The sequence below is a fragment of the Ochlerotatus camptorhynchus genome, unplaced genomic scaffold, assembly GCF_037179485.1.
Source record: "Ochlerotatus camptorhynchus isolate MF236.1 unplaced genomic scaffold, CSIRO-AGI_Acam_v1.1 ptg000253l, whole genome shotgun sequence".
Lineage (NCBI taxonomy): Eukaryota > Metazoa > Arthropoda > Insecta > Diptera > Culicidae > Ochlerotatus > Ochlerotatus camptorhynchus.
In genome coordinates, this window is record NW_027040743.1 from 1205920 (window position 1) to 1232318 (window position 26399).

At 38.7% G+C, this 26399-nt stretch overlaps 1 protein-coding gene across 2 annotated transcripts in view; it reads left to right on the forward strand.

The window, feature by feature from the left end:
- Positions 1-16201, forward strand: part of NT1 (Neurotrophin 1) — a 51806-nt gene extending 35605 nt beyond the window's left edge. For both annotated transcript variants that reach the window (XM_065226513.1, XM_065226512.1), the window contains exons 3-6: positions 4635-5458; positions 8054-8194; positions 8257-8412; positions 14933-16201. In XM_065226513.1, coding sequence (XP_065082585.1) covers positions 4635-5458; positions 8054-8194; positions 8257-8412; positions 14933-16034 — 2223 coding nt within the window. In that variant the 3' untranslated portion in view covers positions 16035-16201. The remainder of the gene's footprint in view (positions 1-4634; positions 5459-8053; positions 8195-8256; positions 8413-14932) is intronic.
- Positions 16202-26399: the final 10198 nt, after the last annotated feature.

The window sequence follows — 26399 nt, forward strand, 5'->3', positions numbered from 1 at the left end:
ACCCCTGACGTCAGACCAATCGCGCTGTTTATTGACTCTGCCAGCGTAGTCACAGCACTCGCATCCACGACCAGCAGACACCCTTGGATTCCAAGGCTATCGAAGAGTACGCACCATCCAGCACGGTATTTATCTGGGTACCTGGCTACTGTGGAGTCAAGGGGAATGAATAAGCTGATCACCTCGCCGGGTCTGAAGAAGTGGGTCACCAAGACCATAGACTAATTCCAGAGACGAGACTGGCGCGCCGGAAGTACGCTCTTCATTCGAAGGGTTAAAGGGGACACCGTCAGGTGGGAGGACCCATCCCTCCACCATGAACAAGTCGTTCTATCGCCACACAACTACAAGGGGGACGGACCCTTCCGGAGGATCTGCGATCACTGAAGCATCCAACAAACCGTCGAGCACTTCATTTGCGTCTCTCCTAAATATGAATCAACCTTCAAGAAGCTAAGACATCTCCGGCAGCATCCGGGATTTCCTCTCCGATGACCCCGTCTGAACCGCTACACTGTTCATCTTTCTGAAGGTTAGGTTAGGTTATCTTTAATAGCGATACTTTCAGCCAGAGGCTGGTTCATCTCTTATCTTTCTGAAGGAAACCGGGCTTTTTGACATGATGTTAACAATTACTCGACCCACGCAATTCTCAAAGACCAGCTCCAACTACCTGCATACACCACAAAACGTTCCAACCTCCAACCCTGATGTCAATCCAAATTGAAATCCACCTTGAGGTAACGCAGATGTACCACACCAGTTTATTTTAATATGTTCTTTAATTTTTATTGTACTGATCTGTGTTTAATTTAACAGTGTTATTTCACAAACTCTTTCGTAGTATTTACAAACCTTTTGGGCTTCTCTTCTGGAGTTCCCAAGGCGAACCAGCCGATTACCTTGTAAAAGAAAAAAATAAATAAACCACATCACGCTATTTGCAGCGAATTGGCAATAATTTTCAATCACTGACCTCTTCGCAACTGGAATATAACTAAAATATTTCCTTTACACCTAGAGAACTGCATTTTTTCAGGTGAACAGTAAACATTTTGAATTTAAATCTTTCATCAAAACAGAAATTTATGACAATTTCTAAAATGTCTATAACACAAAAAAATTGAGGGAGAGTATTTTTTAACAAACATTTACTAAAGCTACTTAGTATATTTTCAGTATACAAACTCTTTACTCTAGTGATGGTTTATTATACTGGATGAACATGACAACAATTTTGAAATTGGTATTTATTCTGTGTACTCAAATTACAATGTCTGCTCTATAAAAATTAAGATTGTTAATATTTAAAAATAAAGAGGAAAATTATTTGGATTCCAGTAAAACCTGTATTTTAGTTAAAAATCTGTATATTTGTATGTACAGATTCTTGGTTCTGAAATCATGCAGAAAATCTGTAAAATACAGAATAATCTGTATATGTAGCAACCTTACTTACCCCCTATTTCCGAATTGGAAACATTGGTTCCATATTGTAGTTTAGGGTATTTCCCTTGATATCGTATATAGTTTTTATGTAATATGTGTTACATGTTTTCCAAACATAATATAAACTATTATCTTACTTTGCCTATATGTTTAGTATTACTTCTGCGTGAAGTCAACGATATACATAGTTGAAGATGCTAATTTCAAATAACAGACTAAAGTGGTAATTTTTATACGATAGATGGAGGAGATGAAAGTCCAGAGTTGATAGTTCCGTTAGAGTACGGCAGTGTGAAAATTGCATATAGATAGTAGATAGCGAGCTAGGACAACTTTTAAGGAAGGTACAAATCGGTTTTTTCCATCTCTCTTTACCAAACTCCCCCTTTGGAGAGGGATGGTGAGGGGTGTACCGTGGTAGGGGTAAACAATAGCTGCAATTTCCAAACCTACGACTGGATGCCTTCCTTCAAATAACAACTGAAGTGCGGTAAAAATCGGTAGAACTGTTTCAAACACATCGTTGGTACTTGAGCAGGTCGGCGTTCATCTCTTTTTGCCAGTGGTGGCGGGGGGGGGGGGAGGGGTGGATGACACCCCTCACCAGTGTTGGCAAAATCATCAATCAATTGATATTTTTCTGCTCTCATGGGCTCGCAATATCACGCGTGATATTGGAAAAAAATATCATGCTTGATATTGATTTTACAAGCTCCTTCGATATTGCGAGACTTTAAAACGCGCAAAAATCAAGCTAAGAGCTGACTCGACACAAACATGATTACGTTCCACATCTTTTTCTTAGAAAGAGAAAGTATAGACTCCTATCTCTTTTTAACCTTCACCGATGGCAGCCACGAAGGGACTGCTGCCAGCCGTTATGGAAGTTTCGGTTCCATTCGGGTGTAAAGCAAAAATCATGAAACTCAATCTCACCACAGTTTGGTGAGATTTGCAGTTGGTGAGTTTTGTTAGATTGATATTCCGAGCTGCGATATCACAGCTTGCAAAATCAGCAACAGATGTTTGCTTGTTGATTTTCGTCTACGAAAATCAAGCGTGATCTTAGGCATTGGTGAGATTTGATTTTTTGATATTTTTCCAACACTGCCCCTCACCATCCCTCTCCAAAGCGAAAGTTTGGTAAAGAGAGATGGAAAAAACCGATTTGTACCTTCCTTAAAAGTTGTCCTAGCTCGCTATCTACTATCTTTATGCAATTTTTACACTGCCGTACTCTAACGGAACTATCAACTCTAGACTTTCATCTCCTCCATTTATCGTATAAAAATTACCACTTTAGTCTGTTATTTGAAATTAGCATCTTCAACTATATAATCTATTTTCTTTTTTTTCGCCTGTTTCACTTATGACATGTGTATCCGATACAGTCATCACAAATTCTATGTTGTCTTCTCATTGCTTATGATGTTTTTTGATTATATATTCCATTAAACATAATATAAACATGATATATTCCGTTAAACATAGTACTAACGAATTGACTTTAGAATCCTCATAACTTGTTTTAACGAAATAAAATTTGAAAAACACTCATTGCTGTAAAACATGTTTATAATATACTTAAAAAACTGTCAATGTTACCCCATTTATCGGTACTGTAGAAACTTGCTAATACATAGCCGCCCCTTAAAGTGTCAACTGTTTTGTCATTTAGACTTTTGCACTGTTTAATTTTCGGTATATTTAAAATTAATAATTGCGTGAATGTATAACTACCCATTTTGAGATTATGTTTATCAATGTGCAGGTTGTGCATGGTAATTTTATGGTGTAAATATAACTAAATTCATCATGAAGAGAAGCAATTAGTTAAGTGAAATATGTTGGGCCTCCCTTAGCTCAGTCGGTAAAGGCGCAGCTACAAAGCAGGACCATGCTGGAGGTGGCTGGGTTCGATTCCCGGACCGGTCTAGGAATTTTTCGTGTTGGAAAATGTCTCAACTTCCCTGGGCATAGAGTAAGATTGCACTTGCCACACAATTATAAGAATGCAAAAATGGTACAGGCATCGAAAGCTCTCAATTAATAACTGTGGAAATGCATCTAGATAGAACACTAAGTTGAGAGCACGGAATAAGCTAATATGCGATATGCAATAAGCTTGAAATGCGAAGAAGCAGAAGAAGATTGTTCATCATTACGTGATCACCCCAATCTTAGAAGTTTATCTTTAAAATTGAGAGAAAGTTTGATCAACTATGGAACATTAGTTTGTTCAAAAGCCCTGAAAATGTCATAAGAACTAATTGGTAAACGAAAGAGATACAACGGTTTTAGTGATTTTAGCTGGTTCTATTGTTCGGCCACGCACTGTATAGCCAAACAGAGAATTTGGGTTGGGGGCTTATAGTTTACGTACGATACGGTGATTTTGCACAATTTTCAACAGACTGAAACTGCAGTGTATAACGTTAAGGTGCTTCATTAGCCTTCGAGTACTCTACAATTTGTCTCGTTAATCTAAACCAATTAGTTGAGAAAGCAGATCCCAATAACCTTGACCAATTTGAAGCCGGCCGTAACAGAAAGGAACTCGCAAAGATCAACAAAACTGTCAGGAACGGAAAGCCCCCCACACCCGTTCACGGCCCTGAACTAGGTTATTGTAGCAATAACCTTCAGCAAACTCCATTCTTGAGTCGTTCGTAAGCTTGACTTACCTATTCCAATTTATTGTAAAGATCGGTGCAAAACGAACGAAGAAGAAAGTGTGGAATGGGGAAGAATCTACTCCATGCCGGTTATAAACCAACCTGAACAAAGTCGATTAACTTGGGTGTCCCGACCTTCCCCAACAAAATTCCACTCCCCGCTCGTTCGATCATCCCGGAATGAATATGGTCTTCCGCCGCTTATTTTCTTCAGTTTCTGTGATTCGTCTGTTCGTGTGTTTAATAACTGAGCCACTCTAATGCTATTATTATGTCTACCATTCGCCGCTTTCGATCGATGCACTTCATTTTGGAGTGACTGGGTGGTGATCGATCAAAAGAGGAGCGAGAGACGCCCGGATCTAACGGACTTCGCGCACGACTGGCTGGAGGCGATTCCGATACGCCTCTTTTTTACAGTTTTGATTTCAGTTTTTTCCACTGGATAGCAATCTTTAGCTAACCGTTTAGATAACTATTAACGTTCGATTATCTCTCATTGTTTTACAGGTTACACAGATGTTCGGTGATCGGCAGGAGTTGATCCTCCCGCTGGTGTATGACATAGCAAATATGATCCGGTCGGTGGCAAAGCAAGAGAGCTTATTGGATCAGCAGTTCCCCACAGAGGAGGAGGAACTCGTTCCCACAAATCAACTGTTGAGGAGGAGTTTTTCGGTTCGATCGGAGCCGTCTGGGTTCAAAATGAATATGGTTGATTCGGCGGATTCCAATTTGAAAGATGATCGCTTGATGGTGGATCTGAATGATGACGAAGCGAAAACGGTCGCAGGTGGTGATGATGGACCGGAGGCTCGGTCCATGTCCCATAGCCCACCGGTGTTTGAGAAGTTGGTTCAGTCCAGGCCACGGTACAACATGCAGATGACTAGGACTAAGGACAAAACTGATGAGCGAATGTCATACCACGAGATGAAGCTCAACATGACGGCCTTCAATTCAACAAAGAATCAGAAAGATCAACTGGCAATGCCATCGGATGGGCCAATTCCGGTCACCCTGACAAAAGCGGGATCTTCTACTGGGGCTCAGAAAGTTAAGATGACTGCCGCTCCGCCTACCGAAGAGCCGGAAGTGGAAAGTACAACTCTCACGATGGAACAGATTGAAGATTTGGCTTTATCTGGGCTGAATGGCACGGAACTGGATGCCGTTGAGACCAGTTTGGGTCATGGGAATGGATCCGGTCCAGTGGCCGAGATGTTGATTGGTGGCTACCGAAATCGACTGAATATGATTCACATGCTGTTGCCAACCGAGAGGTGTGACCACTTTTCCACGGGAGTGTGCATCCGAGTGGAGAACTATCCGTCGTAAGTATTCCTGTAATTACTAAAATTTATTATATTCCCACAGAACTTTCTAAGGCCTGCCATTACAATCGTAATCATCAACCATCGCTTTCGTCTGTTTCCCGTCTTGAGCGAAAATGGAAATTGGCAAATCAATTGACTTCGACGCTAACCTACTCACTTTCACACTTTTTAACGCCAGTTTCGCGTTTCGACAACTTAATTTCTAAAAACATCTACTTTAATGGTGAATCAATCGATAAAGCCGCAACAGTTGCTTGAGAATCCATACATATTGAACAGAAAAAATAATAAAATGCGCGTGCTTACTTTCACCATTTGTATCGGAGACCGAGTGCACGCACCGTTACGATTCACGATCAACGAAATGAAAGGAAAAGTGAACTTGGGAGGAAGTCACCGCATCACCGTAACCGTAACCGAAACCCACCGCAACGCAAAGCAACACCTTTCCTGACTGAGACATGCAGCGGCTATTATGTTGCCGTAATTGAGACGTACAAGTGTTAAATAATTGGAGATTTTCTTGCATATGTTAGCGTCTATTATTAACTACTGGGTGATCGAGGCATTGAGAGTGCTCTCAGCTAACTCGCTGTGGAATTCAATATTTGACGTATGTATTACCTACCGACGGCAATTGTTTGTGTTTCGAGGGGTAACGTTAGATTTGGAACGTGTGCGCGAGAAGAAAGGAGGTGGTGTTTTTCACAGTTTTTCTCACTCGCGATTACCATAAACGCGCATGGTTGATGGGTTGTTTCCGGCTCGGAACATCTGTTCCCGGATGTGGATCACGAAAATTAGTTGATGGGTGTAATTCACTCAGCACAGTAATACCACAGACAAATAGACATATCACTCACATGTTGTTCGTCGATCGCGCATTTAATGGTCAATTTAGATTTTTCCGCCTGTGGCGCACATAGTCTTATGTTTGACACACTACCGCCAGCGTACTCCACGTCACAGTGTACTCAAGAGATGTCGGTAGTGTTTTCGCGACGATGTTTTACAGTGAAAAATATTCAATGCGGTTTGTCTGTTTGTCTGTGGTAATACAGTTTCCTATTCGAGAGATTTCTTGTGAAGATTATTATGCGCGTGCAATGAAGTGATCTTGAACAGTTGTCTGCCGTTTGAATTTTTAGTCATATAGTGGAAATGGCACTAATGATGCTCTATCGATATAAATATTTCTATCGATAAGAATCTATAGTTTTTCAATTTCTTAGAATTAGTCGATGCCTGGACGATTTTTTTTTCTTTTTTTATTTGTTGCCGGTCTTTGATCCACTTACGAGTGCCTATCACCGACTCGAGAGAGATGAATTTACACCTGATCCCTAGATTTCAAACCCACCAACACATAGGCCCGGACGAACGGGTTAACTTCCCTTCCGAAAGAAGACGTGACCAGAGATTTTTCGCTTTAGAATATCCTAACGAACTCGACTGAGATTGAATCCATACCCATTGGCGGGAAAAAGCCGTCAAATATCTGGACCTGGTACCTTAACCCTTATTTCTAGTATATTTTGAAGACGATACACTTGCTTCTCCTGTTCAATAAAAAGTGTAATTCTAATATCTATACAGCAAAAAATAAATTTTAATATAACATCCAAGAGGATGCACTTCAATTATGTCGAAAATCTCATGTAATTTTTATGGCCACAAAAATAAACAAATGCAGTAAAAGCAGCGTTATCTCAGTTAACGCACTGTATTAATGATAATTTGATTCTATTTGGCAAATAATATTACACCATATTTTTAACACGATTGAAGTGCATCCACCTTGATGTGATATCAAAATTAATTGTTTGCTGTGTAGGTCTTCATTGTCAAATCCATAGCCATCTTGCTTGCTCTTCAATCCGATTCACTTTGCATTGCAATCGAATTTCGAAGCATCTTTTCATGCAACCTGAAAATGATTGATCATTTCAAAATCCGATTCGCCATTTCCTGCATCGGACACTTACAAAAAATAAGCAGCAAGCTAATGCATAGCCCACACTAATCAAACAACCGTAAAAAAAAGCACCATGATCCGATAAAAGTCCCCGCGTAAGTGCTGCAAATCGCAATCATTACCTAACCGATGTAAGATTAAGATATGAGCGTGCAACTATACGGTGCAACTTTGTTCATTCCACACACATCATCTTCAATGGGCCATTGTGCCGACTGCCGGGCAGATGAAGGAGGAGATGCGTGGAGGATTTCCGTTTTGGAAATGATGGGCACGAACGCGTTGAAATCATTGATTGATCTCACACGTCTCAATCATGTGTAGGTAGGTACAATCGAACACTACTGTAACACTAATGGCGAATCAATCTCACTGGTTAGAGATTCACATGATAGTCCGGAGATGTGTAATGACGCGGAGGGCAGCTGCCTGTGTGTTGTAACTTTAATTGTCCGATTTTCCACTGGGTAATTATCCGCTGACTAGTGCGATTGCGTGACTCATCCGGGAGGTTTACAGGATTGTTTCGATGGCCGAGAACTTTCCCTTTACGTCAGACGTGTTTTGGAATTTGTGAAGAGTAAATAGTAATTAAGTTTCTACTTGTATTCAAACAGGCCTCAAATTATGAACAGCATTCAGCGTCACAAGCGAGCCATGGGGGCCCTCCTAGCAGAGTACACCGACAAGAGCAATGAATTCGACAAGAATGCCTATGAACTGGAGGATATCGAAAGGGGAATCAACACCAAACTGACGTAGGCTAATCATGGTTTGTTTTCTTTATGTTGCCAATGTAACAAATATATGTTGTTTTCAGGAAACGTTCGGACGACCCATCCAAGTCCGGTGGTGGTATGTGCCCGAGCATTATCCGCTACGCACGGCCTCAGAAGGCTCGATCGGCCACTGGCGAATGGAAGTACATCGTCAACACCGGAGAACACACGCAAACGCTTCGATTGGAAAAGTGCACGTGAGTTGGTTGTGCTTAGAGCACATGTTTTGCTATTACATCTAATTAGCTCCTACATATGAAAATGAGGATAGTTTGCTAGGAAAGCGGAACCATTGTTTTTCAGGCTGACATTGATTTGCACCAATTAGGGGTTTTAGGGATTTTGAACTCTGGTGATCAGTTCCAATCACTGCGCTTGGATGTCGTAACTAGCATTGGCTTGTATTTGTATGAAAGGTCAATGTATGGTATATTGAGGTTTTACGTCATAAAAATTAAAACATTCTCTGATGTGTGACATGAACCGCTCTCTTTTTAAATTCCACGTATCTGATATCCAGTGAAGCAGAATTTGATTAACATTTAAAATTGTTAAAACCTTACGAATGTTGACGTCCATACTGAAATTTAAATATGAAGATTGAGAGAAGGATTCGTTGTTTCCATTTAATTCAACTACATTAATTGTTTATTCTTGTATTTTAAAGTTAAACACCATGAACCTTGTTAAAATGATCCATAGTAATACATTTACAATTTTTATTTAAGAAATAAATGTCTAAAATGTCTAGACTCTTTTTTCTATATAACCCAGACAAAGCAAAGCTTTTTTTATGATTTTAAAGCATATTTTTCTAGCAAATAAGTCGTTTATTATGCATAAACATATTTTTTTTTCCTGTAAATGTGGAGGCTATTTAAGTGAAAATTAAAAATATCTTAGTAATAAAGACAAAAGGATGAAGAAAAAAGGTCGGAAATAACAGAGGGTCGAAGGAATAAAACGTCGATGCGAAAATAGTCCATTCATAAAAAAATCAATGAAAAAAAGATCGAAGGAACAGTAAAATGGGTGTAAACATTCATACCATGAGTTCTGACGGACTTTGTATGGTAGCTTTTGAACTGAAGTGTACCAAACGTATGATGAACTTGCCCAACAAAAAAATTTAGCCGTAGACTAGCTTATACAGGCAAAAATTAACTGTATTGGGTAGAGCGCTACTTCGTCGTAATCGCCCATTTCCGTTCTATCGATCAGAAAAGATCAATAATATCAATGATTTCAGCGTGCACAAATCAATAATAGGTATGTTCCGAAACGTAAGTTTATTAGCTACAACATAAATCCTACTAGAGCGCATTGTATGAATATTTGCGCTAATTTTTCTCAAAACAAAAGAAGCGCTCCTAGCGAATTACCTTTTTCTACATTTATCCGTAGGACGAAGAAAATCTAATGGCGTTTCAATGCGTTAGGAAGGAATTGAAACTCGTAGAACGAATTTAGAATAAAGAAGCAGTATTAGATTTCTAACAATATCTCAAAAATGAGTGACACTTTATCAAATCCAACGGTACGTATGGAAAGGGGAATAAATTTAACAGTCATCGTTGACATAAATATTCCAATTTTTGTTCAAACCCGTTCAAAACAGAGAGGCAAAGCGCGGGTTGTGCTTAGTAGGACGGAAATTAGATCAAAAACCCTACTTTACGATTCTGTCAGTGCATTGTTCTAATATTTTTGATTGCCTGGGAAATCAATCGTCAATTGAAATAGCACCACCAAGCATTGAACATCGTTTCCTCTATTTTTATCAAATGTACCCGTACGAAAATATGAACGGTACTCATGAGTGCAACACAATTGTAAAAATGTACCACTAAATATCTAATGAATGAGCATTGAAATTGTAAGAATTACCCATACACATATTGCATATGATCCATAAAACATTCAGTAATGAACCTTAAACTAATGAAAGTGATCCATAGAAAATAAAGTTTGCGCTCTTAAAAATATAGGCATGATCTATAAATTATACATATAAGGGAAAAGGCTCTATTGTTGGCCTATGGATTGGGACCACCGCTAAAAATCTGCTATTAATCAATTTTATCTAGATGAACGCGTCATTGGGACGGTACTTATGTATATTTCTGGTCGCTATTGAAAATTTAGTCGATTGCTGAATTTATGTTTGGGCTCAAATTAGGGGCATTTAGCCCGACATTACATCCATTTCTCCTACTGTTCATGTTTTGGACTCTATCTTTCTTATTTTGTTCCATAAACCATGAAATGGTGTTCCATTGTTTTTTGAGTTTGAGTTTTTGAGCGACGGGTAAGCGTCTAGAATTAGCTTCCATAAAAAGTTTCTACAATAATCTTCTTAACACTCTTAACACGATGCTTATGGTCAACTGTGTAACGGTAAACTTTTAATGTTTGAAAAATCATAGCTCATCTATTTATCAACGAATTTCAAATCTTAACTTAAGACTTTAAACATTTATTCGGTATTTCTTAGTATTGATTTTTCAAACATTACCAATTTGCCGTAACATATTTTACCGGTAGCATCGTTTTCAGAGTGTTAAGAAGCATCCCAAGGAATATTTTTTCTAGATGCTCGCCCATCTCTTCTCACAAAAAAAAAAAAAAAAAAAAAATCACGGGCAGAACAGTAAATCAGAGTTACTACGCAGTAATGGGACAATTTTCCAAGGCTAATAGATCAAAAAAAAAAAAAAAAGAATAGTGTCCAAAACATGAACAATATATGTCTAATTTATAGATCGTGCCTATATTTTTAAGTGCGCAAGCTTGATTTTCTATGGATCACTTTCATTAGTTTAAGGTTCATTGCTGAATGTTTTATGGATCATTTGAAATATGTTTATGTAATTATGTAATTCATGCAATGCTCATTCTTTAGAAATTTAGCGGTACATTTTTACAATTGTGTTTCTAAATTTTACATAAATTATGGATCATATTGATATTTTTTAAAGGATCATTCACATTTTTTAAAACATTTCCTGCGGCGATTCATGGATCATTTGGATGTTTTTTAAGGAACGTTTTTCAATATTGTATGGATCGTTTTATCAATTCTAAAGGTGCATACTTAGGGCTGCCGACACAAACGGGTGGATCGCTGTGTCATATTTTGGCCACGATGTACCGAAGAACCTTATGCGTAAGGACCCCATTATATATAGATGCTGCTTGACATCAACCTGGTCTATACAAGGTGTGGAGATCTAGTCCTCCCGTATGTATTGGTAGAGGGAAAAATGAAAATATTGCGGGAGAGGCTGGTCACGACGTCATAACGCTCGAAAGCAAATTTGCGAAATATGAAGTACATCAAATCCTTGCTATGTTTGCATGATGATTGTGCTCGACTGTATTCTTTTGTTAATTCTCCGGGAAATATCAGCTGGCGTTTTGGATTTTTATAATCTTGAAAACGGGGACAAACTCACCGGCATGCGGTTTTTTCGTGGTATTCAGTTTGATAATATAATAGTCGATAAATTATCTTAACCTTTTTTTTATTTTATTATAGTCACTTTAACGCTCTTGGGTCATTCGTGACTTGTCCGGGGGTGATATTTGAACTCGAGACTTTGGCGTGAGAGGTATGGATGGAAACCACTACGCCCGTGTCGCCCCCAATCTTAACATTCATTGGAAGAACAATCATAAATTTTGGTTTCAAACAGAAATTCTATAATTCATATTAAATTTCCCTTGCAAAACGCTGATTGAAACAAATGTTGTGACGTCACTACGAGTGTGTTTTAGCGTTCGAAATAAGCGAATCGTGTGAAGCCGAATGGAAGCCGAGTGAAAAACGGACTACACCAAGACATAAAGCCCATAAATTCCACACCTTGTATATACCAGTTGGCTTGACATGGAGACGGCTCTAATCGAAGCTGAATGCATGTGGCTACCGATCGTTTACGTTAGGCCCGAAGTGGATAATGCTACCGCTAATCGAATATCGTAATATCGGGTGAGATGACGCTGGACGAGGAGGAGACGACGCATATCATCTATCCGGCGGTGGATCCTCTGCAGGAAGATTATGCAAGGCCTACATTCCACAGGGATAAGCATGTGATGATTCATTGGTATTACTTCCCGGATTCATACGATATCTGGGCACCGAATACATTTGATATGTTTTCAACACTACAAACATAGAAATACCTAATCTTACACGTGACGGAATCCATCTTTGACATAAAGGATGAGACGAAAACAAACATATCGTGTAAAATTAAGTGCTCCGAGACTGAAAATTTCGAAAGTACGTTTGATTGAGCTGAATTTCACGTCTATTATGACTCAATTTTATGTCAAATTTGACGCTATGTCAGTCTCAGAGCACCTAAATTTACATTAATTTTTCTAAGTGTGTATAAAGAACTTCGATAGTTCAAAGTCATCGAATCGAAGTTAACCTCAAGCAGAACGTCACGATGCAGTAGAGAATGGTTACATGAGCAACAGAATAGCAAAGGGGGCATCGAAAAGCACCGCCAATGAAACTGGATAACGTGAAGCTAACGTATACAGGCCGTTTTACACGCAAAATGACTTGCACCGTAGGGTCGTATACCGAAAATAGTTTTCATGTAGCTTCTATTGGAAACGCAAATGATTTTAATCCATATTCAAAATTAATGGAATTCATCTGAATTTCACATAAAATTTATACGATCACGTTAATTTTACATGATTCTTCATATGAATTTCGGCCTCAAAATATTCATGTGATTTTGTGGTGGGATTTGCTGCAATGTGATCACAGGAAAGCTATGTGAAATTTACATGTGATAAATTGTGAGGCCTTTGAATTTGAGTGTATACAAGCCATCATGCACGTCCCAAAAGTTTTCGTCGAAGGATGCATCATTTTGTTCACCCCGCCCGTCTGCTTCAACTTTCCAGCTAACCTAAAATTCTTTAAACATTTCATTGAACCCCGTCGATCAGGGGGAAGAGTTGTGTATGCAACTGCTCGACGAACCCCTCGAAGAAATGTGTGATATTGTTTGTCGTTCTTCAGGGTTCTCTTGCACGTCCCGTGCTGTCAATGATCACAGTCACAATTAGATCAGTTAAAGCAAGCGACGGCAAGGGCGCATTGGAAGAGCAAATCGCTCTTTTGGCTATTCCAATGCGAGAAAACACCGAAGTTGTAAGTACTGTAATAGGGGAAATGGATGTAATGTTGGCCTAAATGCCCCTAATTTGGACCCATACATAAATTCAGCAATCGACTAAATTTTTCAATAGCGACCAAAAATATCCATTAGTACCGACCCAATGACGCGTTCACCTACACACTTAGAAAAAATGGTGTAAATTTAGATGCTTTGAGACTGACATATACGAGCGTCAATTTTGACATAAAATTGAGCCGCGAAATTCAACTCAATCAAACTTTCGAACTTTTCAGTCTCGGAGCACTTAATTTTACATGACATCTTTGTTCACGTCTCATCCTTTATGTAAGATGTAAGATTAGGTGTTTCTAAGTGTGTGGATACCAAAATGGCGGTGGGCATCGATTTTCAGCCTATACTCGTCATCCCAGTTCCAAAAGGACGTTGACAGTTTTCTGAAACCAACGGCCACTATTTTGGATTTAAAAACGGCAACGAACATCGAATTCAACATCTACATGTCATCCCGACTCCAAAAATGTCCTGATTGTACACAGTTCGAAAAAGTAGTGTAAATTTCTGTTCAATATGATGCACATAAATGGAGCGTCACATATCATAAATGTTTACATTATATATCATGTTAAGTTCTCACACATTTCATGCAATGTAGCAAATATTGTATACAAAAGCCCATCTTTCTAAACAACATTGTTTGCGAGTTGCTCGGTTGCGTGAAATGAAACACAAGTCTACGTTAATGAAGGTTTACATCACAATTAAAATTCAGATTTTTTATCTGTGTATGGTATTTGACCTCCAGAACAACTTTGCCGAAGCCAGTAAGTTCCTAGATTTCGAGATACATTACTCAGTGATTGTTAACATATCAGTGGATTATCGTTTTTGTTGCTGATCATGATGTGTAACACAACTCATAATCCATAATCTCATATATGGTTCCGTTTACTAGTGTTTTTATCGCCGGTTAGCATCAGAAGATAGGATTTGCTTTCCAAGTGATAGAATTTTGAGCTATTTTGTGATTTCGTTGGACATATTCCAGCCATTTTTCATAACGGTAGTACCAAATTAAACAACAAAGTAAACTGATTCGTTTACAAGAATGTATCATTAAATTTACAATAAAATTTTCCACATTGTTGCTCTTATAACAGCAATTTGGTAATATGAAACAAGGGCTTTAAATATTGTTTCTGTTCCTATTGTCTAACTGGCGACGAAAAATATGATATTATAACTTTTTTCAGGGGGTGGGAGCGAATGCCTCAGATTTATTTTTCTCAATATTTTCCATATTAAATGAATAAGAAAAAAGTAACACATAGGAAAAAAAACGTTTAAATAGACCCATATTTTGTAGGAAAAACTGCCCCCGATGTACATATCATTTTTAGTTGGGAATGGTGAGGGTTTCAGAAATAACATCTATGTTTGTTTTAAAGTTATTCTAAGAAAGCTATATTTCCTCCAGTGTATACTATACTTCATTTATCTCATAGTAGTAACTGAAATCTACATTAATCAATAACCATTCTTCTTCCAGAACTCCCCAGGACAGCTGCACCTACCTAACGGACAACTTCCGCTCTCGGTGTGTTCAAATCTACAACTACCACCGACTTCTCAGCTGGGATTCGGCTAGAGGCCTGCACGTGGACATTTTCAAGGTACCAACATGTTGTTCTTGTCACATCGATGGCTACCGGGAGGTCTTCCCGCCATTCAACGGCGGCAACGAGTACGATTCCAAGAGTGATTCCTACGAAGATCCCAGCGCCGCTGCCAGCAATCCTCAGGTGAAAGCCTCCCAGTACAGTACCCTCAAGTTTGACAACGATGAACCGGAAAATGTCGAAGACAACATTGCATACCACTTCGCCAACGGATTCCAACGGATGAAACCACCAAAGTATGACAACGGAATGTTGATCCCACCGAGTCCACCAACTCACCAACAGTTCACCAAAAACCGTTTCGAGCGCCCAAAGTTGGTTCCACCGAAGAAACAGAACCTGGCCCATTTCATTCCACCACCGGTCCTTGACACCTACCTGAGCCCACCGCCGAACGAAGTAAGCTACCATACTCCGTTCAAGCGAGGACCGCATTTCACCAATGACAACACCCTCAAGCGGACGGTGCAGGTCCAACCCACTCGCAATCGACTCCCCATTCGCAAGCAAATCAATGTCGATCAGAACATCGCCGAAACTGACATCCGAATCAATCAAGTTCAAGTAATGCCTCCAAACAAACAGGACCGACTTCCACCAACCCAAGCCACAGAGAAACTCCGCAAACGATACACCACTACCCCACAGACCCCAACGCACAAAAAGGAGAAAACCCCACATTACCAAACCCGACCCAAACCACACTCGGTGAAATCAACTCCAATCATCCCGGTTACATCGCCACCATCAACCACATCGACCGCGGCTACCACCAACGGTCATCAACGAATCAACTACAACTACCATCCCATCATCGACTTTTTCGAAGACGAGGAAGCTCCGGAACTTCCGGAACAAATCGATCGCATCGGTTTGAATAGCAGAAATGGTGGCGACAGTGGATCTTCGATGAACAGTTGGAAACCGCTACTGCACAACAGTCAACCGCGACCCATGAGGATACCGATCTGAACCGGTGCCACCCCCTTCCATTTCCCTTCTCTCTCTAGATTAGCATAATAACTTATTGAAACTCACCACAATTCAGCGCTGTTGTGGTGAACGAAGTTTCGAGACTTGAAAAGCTTGAAAGCTTACGGAATACTCTCTTCCTCTTCTCACTCGTGACTCACTGGTGGCGAATGAGGTGATTTCAACGATCACTAAGCCGAGGAACTTGCTTTGCTCACTTTTTTTCTCTGTTTCTTCTTTGGGATGAACAAAGGAAGAAATTTCCGAGCTTTACACAGTTCCCAACAGCAATATGCCTACGTACTGATACTCTGAGCTCTAAGCCAGTGTGAAACGTTTCAAGCGTTTCTATTTCTTTCCCTTTTCTGGGGTTGAACGTCGTCAGCCTTAAGTTATGTACCTTTATCTTGTAGATGAATTTGTTGCTCAAACTTTTCATACCTATTTACGAATGCATACATCTGTGTTCCGATATAGTTTTGTAAGGATAAGAACTAGTGTTTAAAAATAAATTTAAATTTTATTTATTAACCGATGAATCGTGACCCGTGGATAACGACCAGATTTTTGCGTTGTTTTATTGAATAGATTGAAAACCGAAATGTAGTTGATTGAATGGAGAAATACATTCGCTGTGATTCTAGCCGGGGAGGTGTTTAATCAGTAAGAAATTGTCCGAAATGCCTGCATGTTATTTTGAATGCGATGGGAATTGCCGGGGTTAGCTAGGGAAAGTATTTAATTTTATTTATTTTTTAAACAGCAAGGTTAGGTGAAATGTCACATGTCACATGTCAAATGTCAAAACATATATGTATAGAACAAAACTAAATGTTTCAACAATTATATGAAAGCTCATTTAGTAACACAATAGAAAAAAATTACAGGATTTTCACGAAAAGTTACACGGAAAATATTCCTTTAAGATGAAAAATTATTTCTTACGTTCTTAACTTGCATCCATTGAGCAAAACAAAGTCAATCGTGGATATATGAATTTATTCTAGAGAACAATTAGAAGAACACAGGACATCAGGAGGTATGGAAAAGAATCAAACATCAGGAGTATTGAACTACTTATATTGGGACTACACCAGCAGAAAATAATTAGATTGTAAAGATAACTGTTCAGTTTGATTACAATCATTGCGGAAAATCACTATTTGTATGAGGATTTTGTTATTATTCAAGTGATAATATTTGCACAAAAATGTATAGCTTCTTCATCTCTTACACACCAGGAAGGAGCATTTAAAGATTTTCAGTAATAAATTTCTCAAAAATTGTCTTCAGATTTGTGATCATTTGTGAAGTTGTCTGCATTCAAGTCCATAGCTACATGCTGCTATTAGGCTCGCTCAGATCGCCTGGACGATCCACCTCAGCCGTTGCGTGCCTCTTTGTCTAGTTCCAGCTGGATAATTTTCGAGAATAATTTAAACTGGATTGTCATCCGACATTCTTACGAAAAACTCAGTCCAACGCAGTCGATTTTTCAGCTGCGCACTGATTTGAAAAGCCATATTCGGGAACTTTTTCATTTGCTCTTTTGATAATGAATTTCTCTCTGGGTCTCTATCAAACAAATACCACATATAACCCGATTGGTAGCATTATTCCATGAATAGTTTGTTTGATACACCCAACCAGTGCTGCGGTTTGTCATTGTCATTGACAGACTTTCACGCGATATTGACAAAATTATTCGTCACATAGTCACTGACAGCCTTGATCCTCCAAAAAAATCTTCGTCAAAATCTCATTCATTTTTTCGTCAATGACAAAGATTCGCCTAGTAACAAAAAGTGTAATTTCAAATTTTCTGTGTCACATTATTGTTATCTAAGCAGTTCAGGACGTAGATGCTTGTTCACATAAACGGATCCATGTAATTGGGCTGCTCAAGTGATTTAATTTAATTTCAAATTTAGTTAATTAAAAACTCTACCATGTTTGTCACTAACAGTATTGTCATTGACAATTGACATGGTTTGCCTTGACTGTGACTGTTAGCTCAAATGAGTGACCAAAGCAGAATTGTCAATATCACCGTGCATTGTCGAGACTTTGCAGCACAGTACCCAACACGAAATTAGGCACGTTTTATGGCACATTTTTTTTATTTGGGTGTTTTTGCAAAAGGTTTTGTAAATGACAAGATCAATTGATTGGTAGTTTAAATCTACACCAGAGGCAGTGCTGCCAAATCAAACAATTAGTGTTGTCACACACTTGCAAATTTTAATTTCTATAATAGGGTAAATGACGGCATCGGCATCTCACAGGATTTGGCATCGAAACACTTAGCTGTATATATCCAAACGATTCATAGTCTTAGAATAAACCTTTAAAAGCATCAATTGTGCCTTTTTATAAAGATGAAAAGTATCATATTTTTTATGGATGGAAGTTAAATATTTTGGAGTATTTTCGGATAGTAAGCTCTATTGGAATGCACACCTAGAGCAAGGAGTAAATAGAGCAATCTTTGCTCATTTGATTAGTATAATATGTACTCACATCGAAAATGTTGCAATTGATTCATTCGGCCATAGTTAAACCAACAATAACTAAAATATTCCACTAAGTTGTTGGTCAGAGATATAAAACATCAAAATACAACTTAATAGAGGAAAAGACGAACCAGCTAAAGGCTGAAAGTTTCTATAATAAAGCAAAAAAATAAACTTAATAGAGGTTTGGTAAATTACAAATGCTCACCTTTTCCTACACAACCAGCGTAATGTGTAGTACTCTCTCTAGACTTAGACTTCTAAGAACCTCTACTTAATATTCTGCTTTTACATCAATTCATTCAATTGAATCAAATGAAAAATGCTCCTAGACTCATACGAACCAAAGAGCTTCTTGGAGAAGGTCTAAGAATCCATCTGAGTATTTTAAAAGTGATTCAGTTCAGTCAATTAATATACAAAAAAAAAGACGTGAATATTGTAGTGTGTTTGTCAACGATTGGGATATTGTGGGACCAAGAATCCATCTTGGATCAATAATATTACATACAGATGGCTAAAAACATTAGAATAGGACAGGGAAAGGTATAACTGGTCCGGGAATCAACTGGCAAATACTCTAAAGTATTTCAAGCAAAATGATTTGTTATGGTAGAGTGTGTGGAAATTTGCTCAGAAAGAAATTAATTCATCGCAAACGGAGCCGTGACGGTCATTCCACCGAATTTTAATAATGATCTTTAAAAAAATAACATCATCATCCCAACAAGCAATGCAGCATTAGCATTAGCATCGAGCAAGTTGCACAACATCGTAGGTGGTACGAATTCAAAACTATCAAGAGCAAGACGGATATCTATTACTGGACAGATAGTAGGAAGGAAATAATTACTATCTCCCAGATAAAGACATATCCCGCTCCAGCAGTTAAGGATTGTCTTTACAACTGGTAGGGATAGGAAAGGTATGTTAGTCCAATATTTACTTAAGAGAGATGCACGACCCCTAATAAATGTCTCGGGAATTTAGGAATTATGTCCGTAGGGAAGGTAAGCCATAGGATACACCCAGTCAGTGTTGCTGGAAGAAAACGTTGCTGAAATAAAATGAAGATATAACATGGCGAACTTACCATCGCTGTCACACCCGTAGCTAAATAAAAAGAAGGAATTATGTTGTGTTTTTTTATTGATTGAGGGGAAAACCCGCGGGAGTGGAAATAATGTTACTACCTCTTCTCCCATAGGCACAAAACCTCTATGTCTTTTCAACTTGAATCATAATCAATTACAAAATTCAACAATAGATCATTATTCAAATGGAAGCAATAATGTTAACAGATTATAATATGTCATCTATTAAATGGTACATAAAATGTTAACAATGGAAAGGTCTCACCATATAAATTCAAAGTTTTCAGTAATTTTTCCAGTTGGTTGCAAGCTAGTGGTATTGGAACGATCGTGGCAGCTAAATACTCCTTTGAACAGGTGACGAATCATCTCAAGGATTATTTCTGACGTACCACTTTTACTTCATATCATACACAGAACATCATCTGCCGCACAACAAGAATATTCTCCGACTTTTCCGTTCCCGCAGGAGAAAATACTTAACTTTCGATGGAATCAAAAAAAAAAACGTCATAGATCAAATCAGCGGAATACCGTTTATCGCACCTTACAGCGCGTAAATAAACTGAAATTAAAAATTATCGCTCGCAATGCCACAAATTTCTGGTTCGGGAGAAAAAAAAAAATCAAACAACGCAGATAGCTACATCTCTTCTGATGCATGCAAACATGATGAATCACGTTTTCTTTCTCGATTCTAAAACTTCCCGGAAAGCGAGAAAACCGCTAATCACACACGTATAACCGTCTGGGAGGCAGAGTGTCAGCGCTAATCAGACAAATGCAGCCGAAATGTATGAAAGCAAACACACGCACAAAACAAAGAGCAAACTTAAAACACAACCGTATCCAAAGGGGTCCGAAACTGCACTCTCATCCCAACAAGCAATCCAGCGCCGCAAAAAAAATCACATCCGTCGAATAAATGCTGAATAACAGTATGTATTACTGATCAAAATGGGGTGTCAACTTGTAAACTGGATATTTGTCTAATAATTAACTGAATATCAATTCATTGCAACAAAATTTACTCTTTTATTCGGCTTTTTTCGTTTGACTGAAAAATTTGCATATTAGCTGTCTAATAAATGCTTTCTAGCTCCATGGTTTCATTACATTAGATTACTTCACAATGTGCTGAATAATGATAATTATAGCCAACTTATAAGTTCCTATGTGTTCATATTTTTATACCAGTAAAAGTGGGGGCGACCCCGACGTAGTGGTTAACATCCTTACCTCTCACGCCAAAGTCACGAGTTCAAATCACACCCCGGACAAGTCACGAATGACCCAAGAGTGTTAAAGTGACTATAATAAAAAAAAAAAAAAAAAAAAAAAAAAACCAGTAAAAGTTTTATATATGTTGCAAAAATTCATTATTTCACATAACTGGATCAACTTAACAATAAGACCACTTGGCTAGCCGTTTCTACGTAGTGACCAAAAGGTCGTGAGTTACATATCAGACACGATCCCTTCTATATTTTTGTCACAATGCCTAACTCTATCCCCATTCAATTCTGTAGACGAGCACGGTCGCGCGCGGACAACGACTAACTAGGTTTTTTTCGGAATTCAAAATTTTAATTACTGCTATGGCGGTCGTCGAGAAGAAGGGTTTTCTCTTTTGTAGTACCTATTACCAAAACAAATTCTTCTTTTGCCCATAATTTTTTGGGTCATTGGAGAGATTCCAAAAAATATACCGAAGATCATCTACATCTTGCATAATTTTTCGGGATTAATCATAAATCATTTTATTTCGGAATTAAATATGGAGGTCGGCCCTAGACATTTTTTCCACAGGGGTCTGTAACGGAATCTGGTGTATCTGTTTTGGGCAACCGGTAATATGAATAGCCCGCAACCGTCAAGTAACTAACCACATATTTTATTCTGGACCCTCAAAATTGAGTTGAAATTCACGTAAAGTTCTTTACGTAATTCCCTTGGAAATTTATTCCGAAATACTTTGGTGTTATGTCTATAATTAGTTCATAAATCATTTCGAAATTGGTGAAATTATTTTATTATGACTTCTACGTTACTTTATCCTGAAAATCTATTCCAGAACAAGGGTATTAAACCTCTTTCAATGTCCAAAATTTAATTTGTTTTTCGAAAAGAGGACGAAGTATATTTTCCCGATTTGTTATCGAAATTCACGAGTTTTTTTTTCCCGGTGACTTCGAATTCCCAGCTTTTTCCTGGTTTTCTAGTTTTTTTTTTTAGAGCTGGTGGAGGATCGACTGTATCGTTGAATATTTTATTGAACGGCTACGCAGTCTTTGTTAAATTGAACGAGTTTTTATTTACCCGACGTTTTGACACGGGGATTGTGTTTTTTTAAGTTCAATGATCGTCCTGGTATACTCATTTTTGGATTGGCCTTTTTTCATCTCGTAGACTTTGATCCATGTATAATTTCAAAAATTTTAATGAAGCGTAGACTTCGGCCATGTCAAATATGAGAATGAGTTTCTATATATATGACCGTTATTACAGAATATCAACAGAATATATGGTCGACAAAGTAAAAGTGAAAGAAGAGCTGCAAAATGGAGCACATGCGATACGACAATGGAGTGATGATCCCAAGTAACATTTCAAGTTTTATCGAGGTTTTAAAGCACCCTACAAGTCTAAATCATGGTCTACAGCACCTTCATAAAACCATAATTGTTACCTGGGATCGTTAAGAAAATACCCGGAGAAACTGTCCATTTTCCGCATTTGTGTTACGGTTTAAAAGAGACTAGCGTAGTGACTTGCAGTAATGCAGAGAAGGACAACGAGTTCACAAATAGGCACGAAAATAGGACAGAAGGGTGAAGAAACAGTGAAAGTTGGTTAGATCGTTTTACATTTTAAAGCTTTAAAGTGATTATTTGACAGTCGAAAAAAAGTGAATACACGCTCTTCAAGTTCCACAACCAGCTAAATAGCAGAATAATGGCTTTTTAGAAGTATCATTGAATATGGTTAATGAGCTTACCCTAAAATACAAAATTAGCTGACCTTTTTCGTCAGATAAAGAGTGTCCCACATCAAATTGTATCGCGGAAAAAACGCTGTAGAAAAACCCATTGGGTATTTTCTCTTGAAAATTTGGGTAGAAGTAGTTTAGAGTGTAGTGTTTACATTGTATTTTTATCGCTGTCAGTTTTTCGAAAGTTGGAAAAAATGGCGTCACCCGAAAAGCAACGTTGCGAATTGATTTTACGCAAGCACCTGGAAAATCCTCAACTCTCACATCGGGACATCGGAAAACAACTTGGAATCATGTGATTAAACGTTACTACGAAACTCTGTGCATCGAACGGAAGGAGAAATACGGTCAGAATGGATGTTCTATTAGTGATCAGGATCACAAGTGTGTCGTGAAAGCGTTTAAGCGGAATCCTAATGCTTCGGTCAGGGATGTGGCCAAAAAGTTGAATCTGTCCAACTTTTTCATTCAGAGACCCAAGGACCGGGAGGGACTGCATACGTACATACAAACTGCAGAAGGCTCCAAATCGTGACGAACGGTAAAATACCGTGATTAAGTCACGGGTCCGGAGACTGTGCACCCAGATGCTGACGAAGCCTCATTGTCTCATCATGGATGATGAGACTTTCGTCAAGGCGGACTTCCGGCAGCTTCCGGGGCTACTGTTCTTCACCGCCCAGCACAAGTTTGATGTTGAAGCACCACGAGAGCCCTACGATCTTCTGGTCGGATCTTGCTTCGTGCCACTATTCAAATTTTATCCAGGAGTGGTACGAAGCCAACGGGGTCACTTTCGTACCCAAAGACATTAACCCTCCCCCCCCCCCCCCAAACGCACCGTAACTATGGCCCATCGAAAAATACTGGGCTATTATGAAGTAGGCACTACGGAAGCATCCCAAGGAGGTCAAATCTGAGAAATGAAGAAAAACTGGATTTCCGTGCCGAACCTAATGATTGGAGTTAGGCGTAAGTTGCCAGCGTACAGTTATGGTATTGAAGGTGAATGATATAAATATGCCAAAATCCTACTGATGGATTTTATTTTATTGTCAGAAAGTTTGAAAACGATCGGTCAACTAAGTAATTTTCTACAGCGTTTTTTCCGTGATTCAATTTGATGTGGGACACCCTTTATGTTTGTATACATATTGAGAAAAAATATAAACACAACACGAGGTTGTGAAACTAAAATTTGCAACTCAACTAAAGATTATAATCGAAAAAAAATGCAAAACTTTCTTTTGTGTACAATAACTTTTGATGATATTTTTAGTAAAAATAAATTAGAGTGTAGTGTTTACATGTGAAAAATCTCGTCACAATCTGTCAAGTGGTTATCGAGATGGCTTCCAAGCAAGAAGTGCTTTGACAAACAATTATGGCAGCGGTTGTGGAAAATCCAGGCCAGTACCACAGGTGGATCGTGAAACAGTTTGGAATCGACAACTCGACTGTGTCCTGTGTAGTAAAATCGTTCAAAGAGACCCAGACGACTGAACGGCGAGCTGGTAGCGGAAGAAAAGTGAAGACTTACTTCAAGCGCAATTCAAACCTTTCGATTCGGGACGTGGCCATGAAGGTCAATTCTTCCGCCTGGTTCGTCCAGCATGTTTTCAAGGCAAGGAAGGTGCCTAACAGAACCGATAAACAGAATACGCTGGCCAAATCCCGCGCCAGGAAGCTGTACTGCGAGTGGTTGGTGTCGTGACTGGATCGAGGTTTCCAGCCTCAGTCATGGTTCCACGAATATGCTGCTCCCTCTGTTGGTCCTCTAGTGTCGTTTTACCTTCTGCTGGTGGTCCTTTGCTGGTCGTCCGCTCTCTCCACAGTCCGTCATAAGAATGCCGTCAACGAATAGTAGTAAAATAACGTTTATTTCTGTTAATTATGATTTTACATTGTTTTAGTATTTTAATTGATTAGCCTATCAGGCTCTTCATCTTTGTTTACTTTGTTATTTTAATGTACGTATTCACGAATACCCCTGATATATTAGAATTGAAAAAAAGTGATAACCTACCTAACTACGAGTATAACTCAGAGTATAGTGCTAGATCACGCATTATCTGATGAGTTGATCTCAGACAGGTGTCTCTGAACCTTTCTATGATAAAAATTCTCCGTTCTTCTAATGTCTGAATTCCAGCCAGGAGGTAGATCTCAGAATTTCTAGTTTGCGGGGGACTATTTGGGATCATCCTAAGCAGTGTTGGTAAAGTTCGCGATATATCATGAAGTTCACCAAGGGAAAAGTTCGTGAGTCATAGTGAGTTTTCGCAAACTTTTCCATCACTGATTTTAAGGATCTTGTTCTGAATCCTTTGGAGTTTGAGATGATGGCATTTGGCGCAACTCTCCCAGATTGGCATACCGTACTCGATTACGGGAAGGGTGGTTTGTTTGTAGTGGCAAGCTTATTTTTCTGGGAGAGGCTAGACCTCCTGTTGATGAGTGGATACAGTGATCTTATCAGGATGTACCTCTTTCGACCATTCCACCACTGTGCCGTTCAGGCAGATCTGGGAGATTTAGAGTGTGGAAAGATGATGACCTGGGTCTTTGCCACGTTGATACGGATTTTCCAGCTGTTGAAATATTCAGATAGGACGTCCAGACCTCTCTGAAGTTTGGCAGTCAGAGCTCCGATGACCCAACCCTTGTAGCCGTCAACGAGCTTAGGTACCTCATACTTATACCTCTAACTATATCAAAATCCCCGAACCAATCAGAACCCGTTTACATATGGTCTATCACGCTTCACGCTCATTCGATTCTGCTCATTTCTATTCCACACTAACTATATCTACTACAGGTCTATCACGCTTCACACTAACTTGATTATACTCATTTATATTCCACCTTAACTCTACCTACTACAGTTGGTGCAGCCGAAATGCATCGTAATGGACGACGAGACGTACACTAAAGCGGACGCCAAGAAGATCCTCGCCCTGGAGTTTTTAGTCGGCAAGTCCTGCCTGGAGTAGTTCTGGCGATCAATGACATTATTTGAAAATAAGAGAGAATTTATACAGTGGGATTTATTTTCCTGATTTTCAATAACTTAAAACCTCCCTTCGATGGGTACCTTGAATATCGAGTAAAGAAGAGTTGACTGTGGCATGGTATCCCAAGTAACAATTCAGTAACCATTTAGCATCCACTCTAATTTATGATGGTTTTATAACGGCAATGAACAATCCATTTAGATTAAATAAAGCATTTAAAAGTGTAAAACATTCCTGCTTAGTAATTCAGCTTTTTGTTGTTTTAAAAACCTTTCATAGACTGGCAAGAAAGTCAAAAACTGCCTTCTTTTAAAAATAAATTTAAAACAGTTATCAATCCCTCCTTAAAGCTGTTCTGTAATTCAAGCATAAACGTCATTAGCAATTGTTTATTAATGTCATGATAAAATACTTTATAAACGTGTTCTATCATTATAAAAGCAACCATAAAACAATTAGGATTTGCATTAGAGAAAAAAGCATTTATTGTTGCTTTTGAGCCTTTTTAAAAAGCATCATTAACTCCCCAATTACTTTGTTTACAAATTGAGCTTAAAAGATGGTTCCTCATAGTTAATAAATGCCAAATTTATGACAAGGAAATCTCGAAGGATAGACGAAGTAGGATGAAAAAATAAAGTCGATTTCAGATAAATTAACTTCTTTAGAAGAACCAGCACACCACCAACGACTGACCATCCGTCGGAGAAGAGTAAAGTGAGCGGGTCCTCGAACTCATAAAACATTGTCTA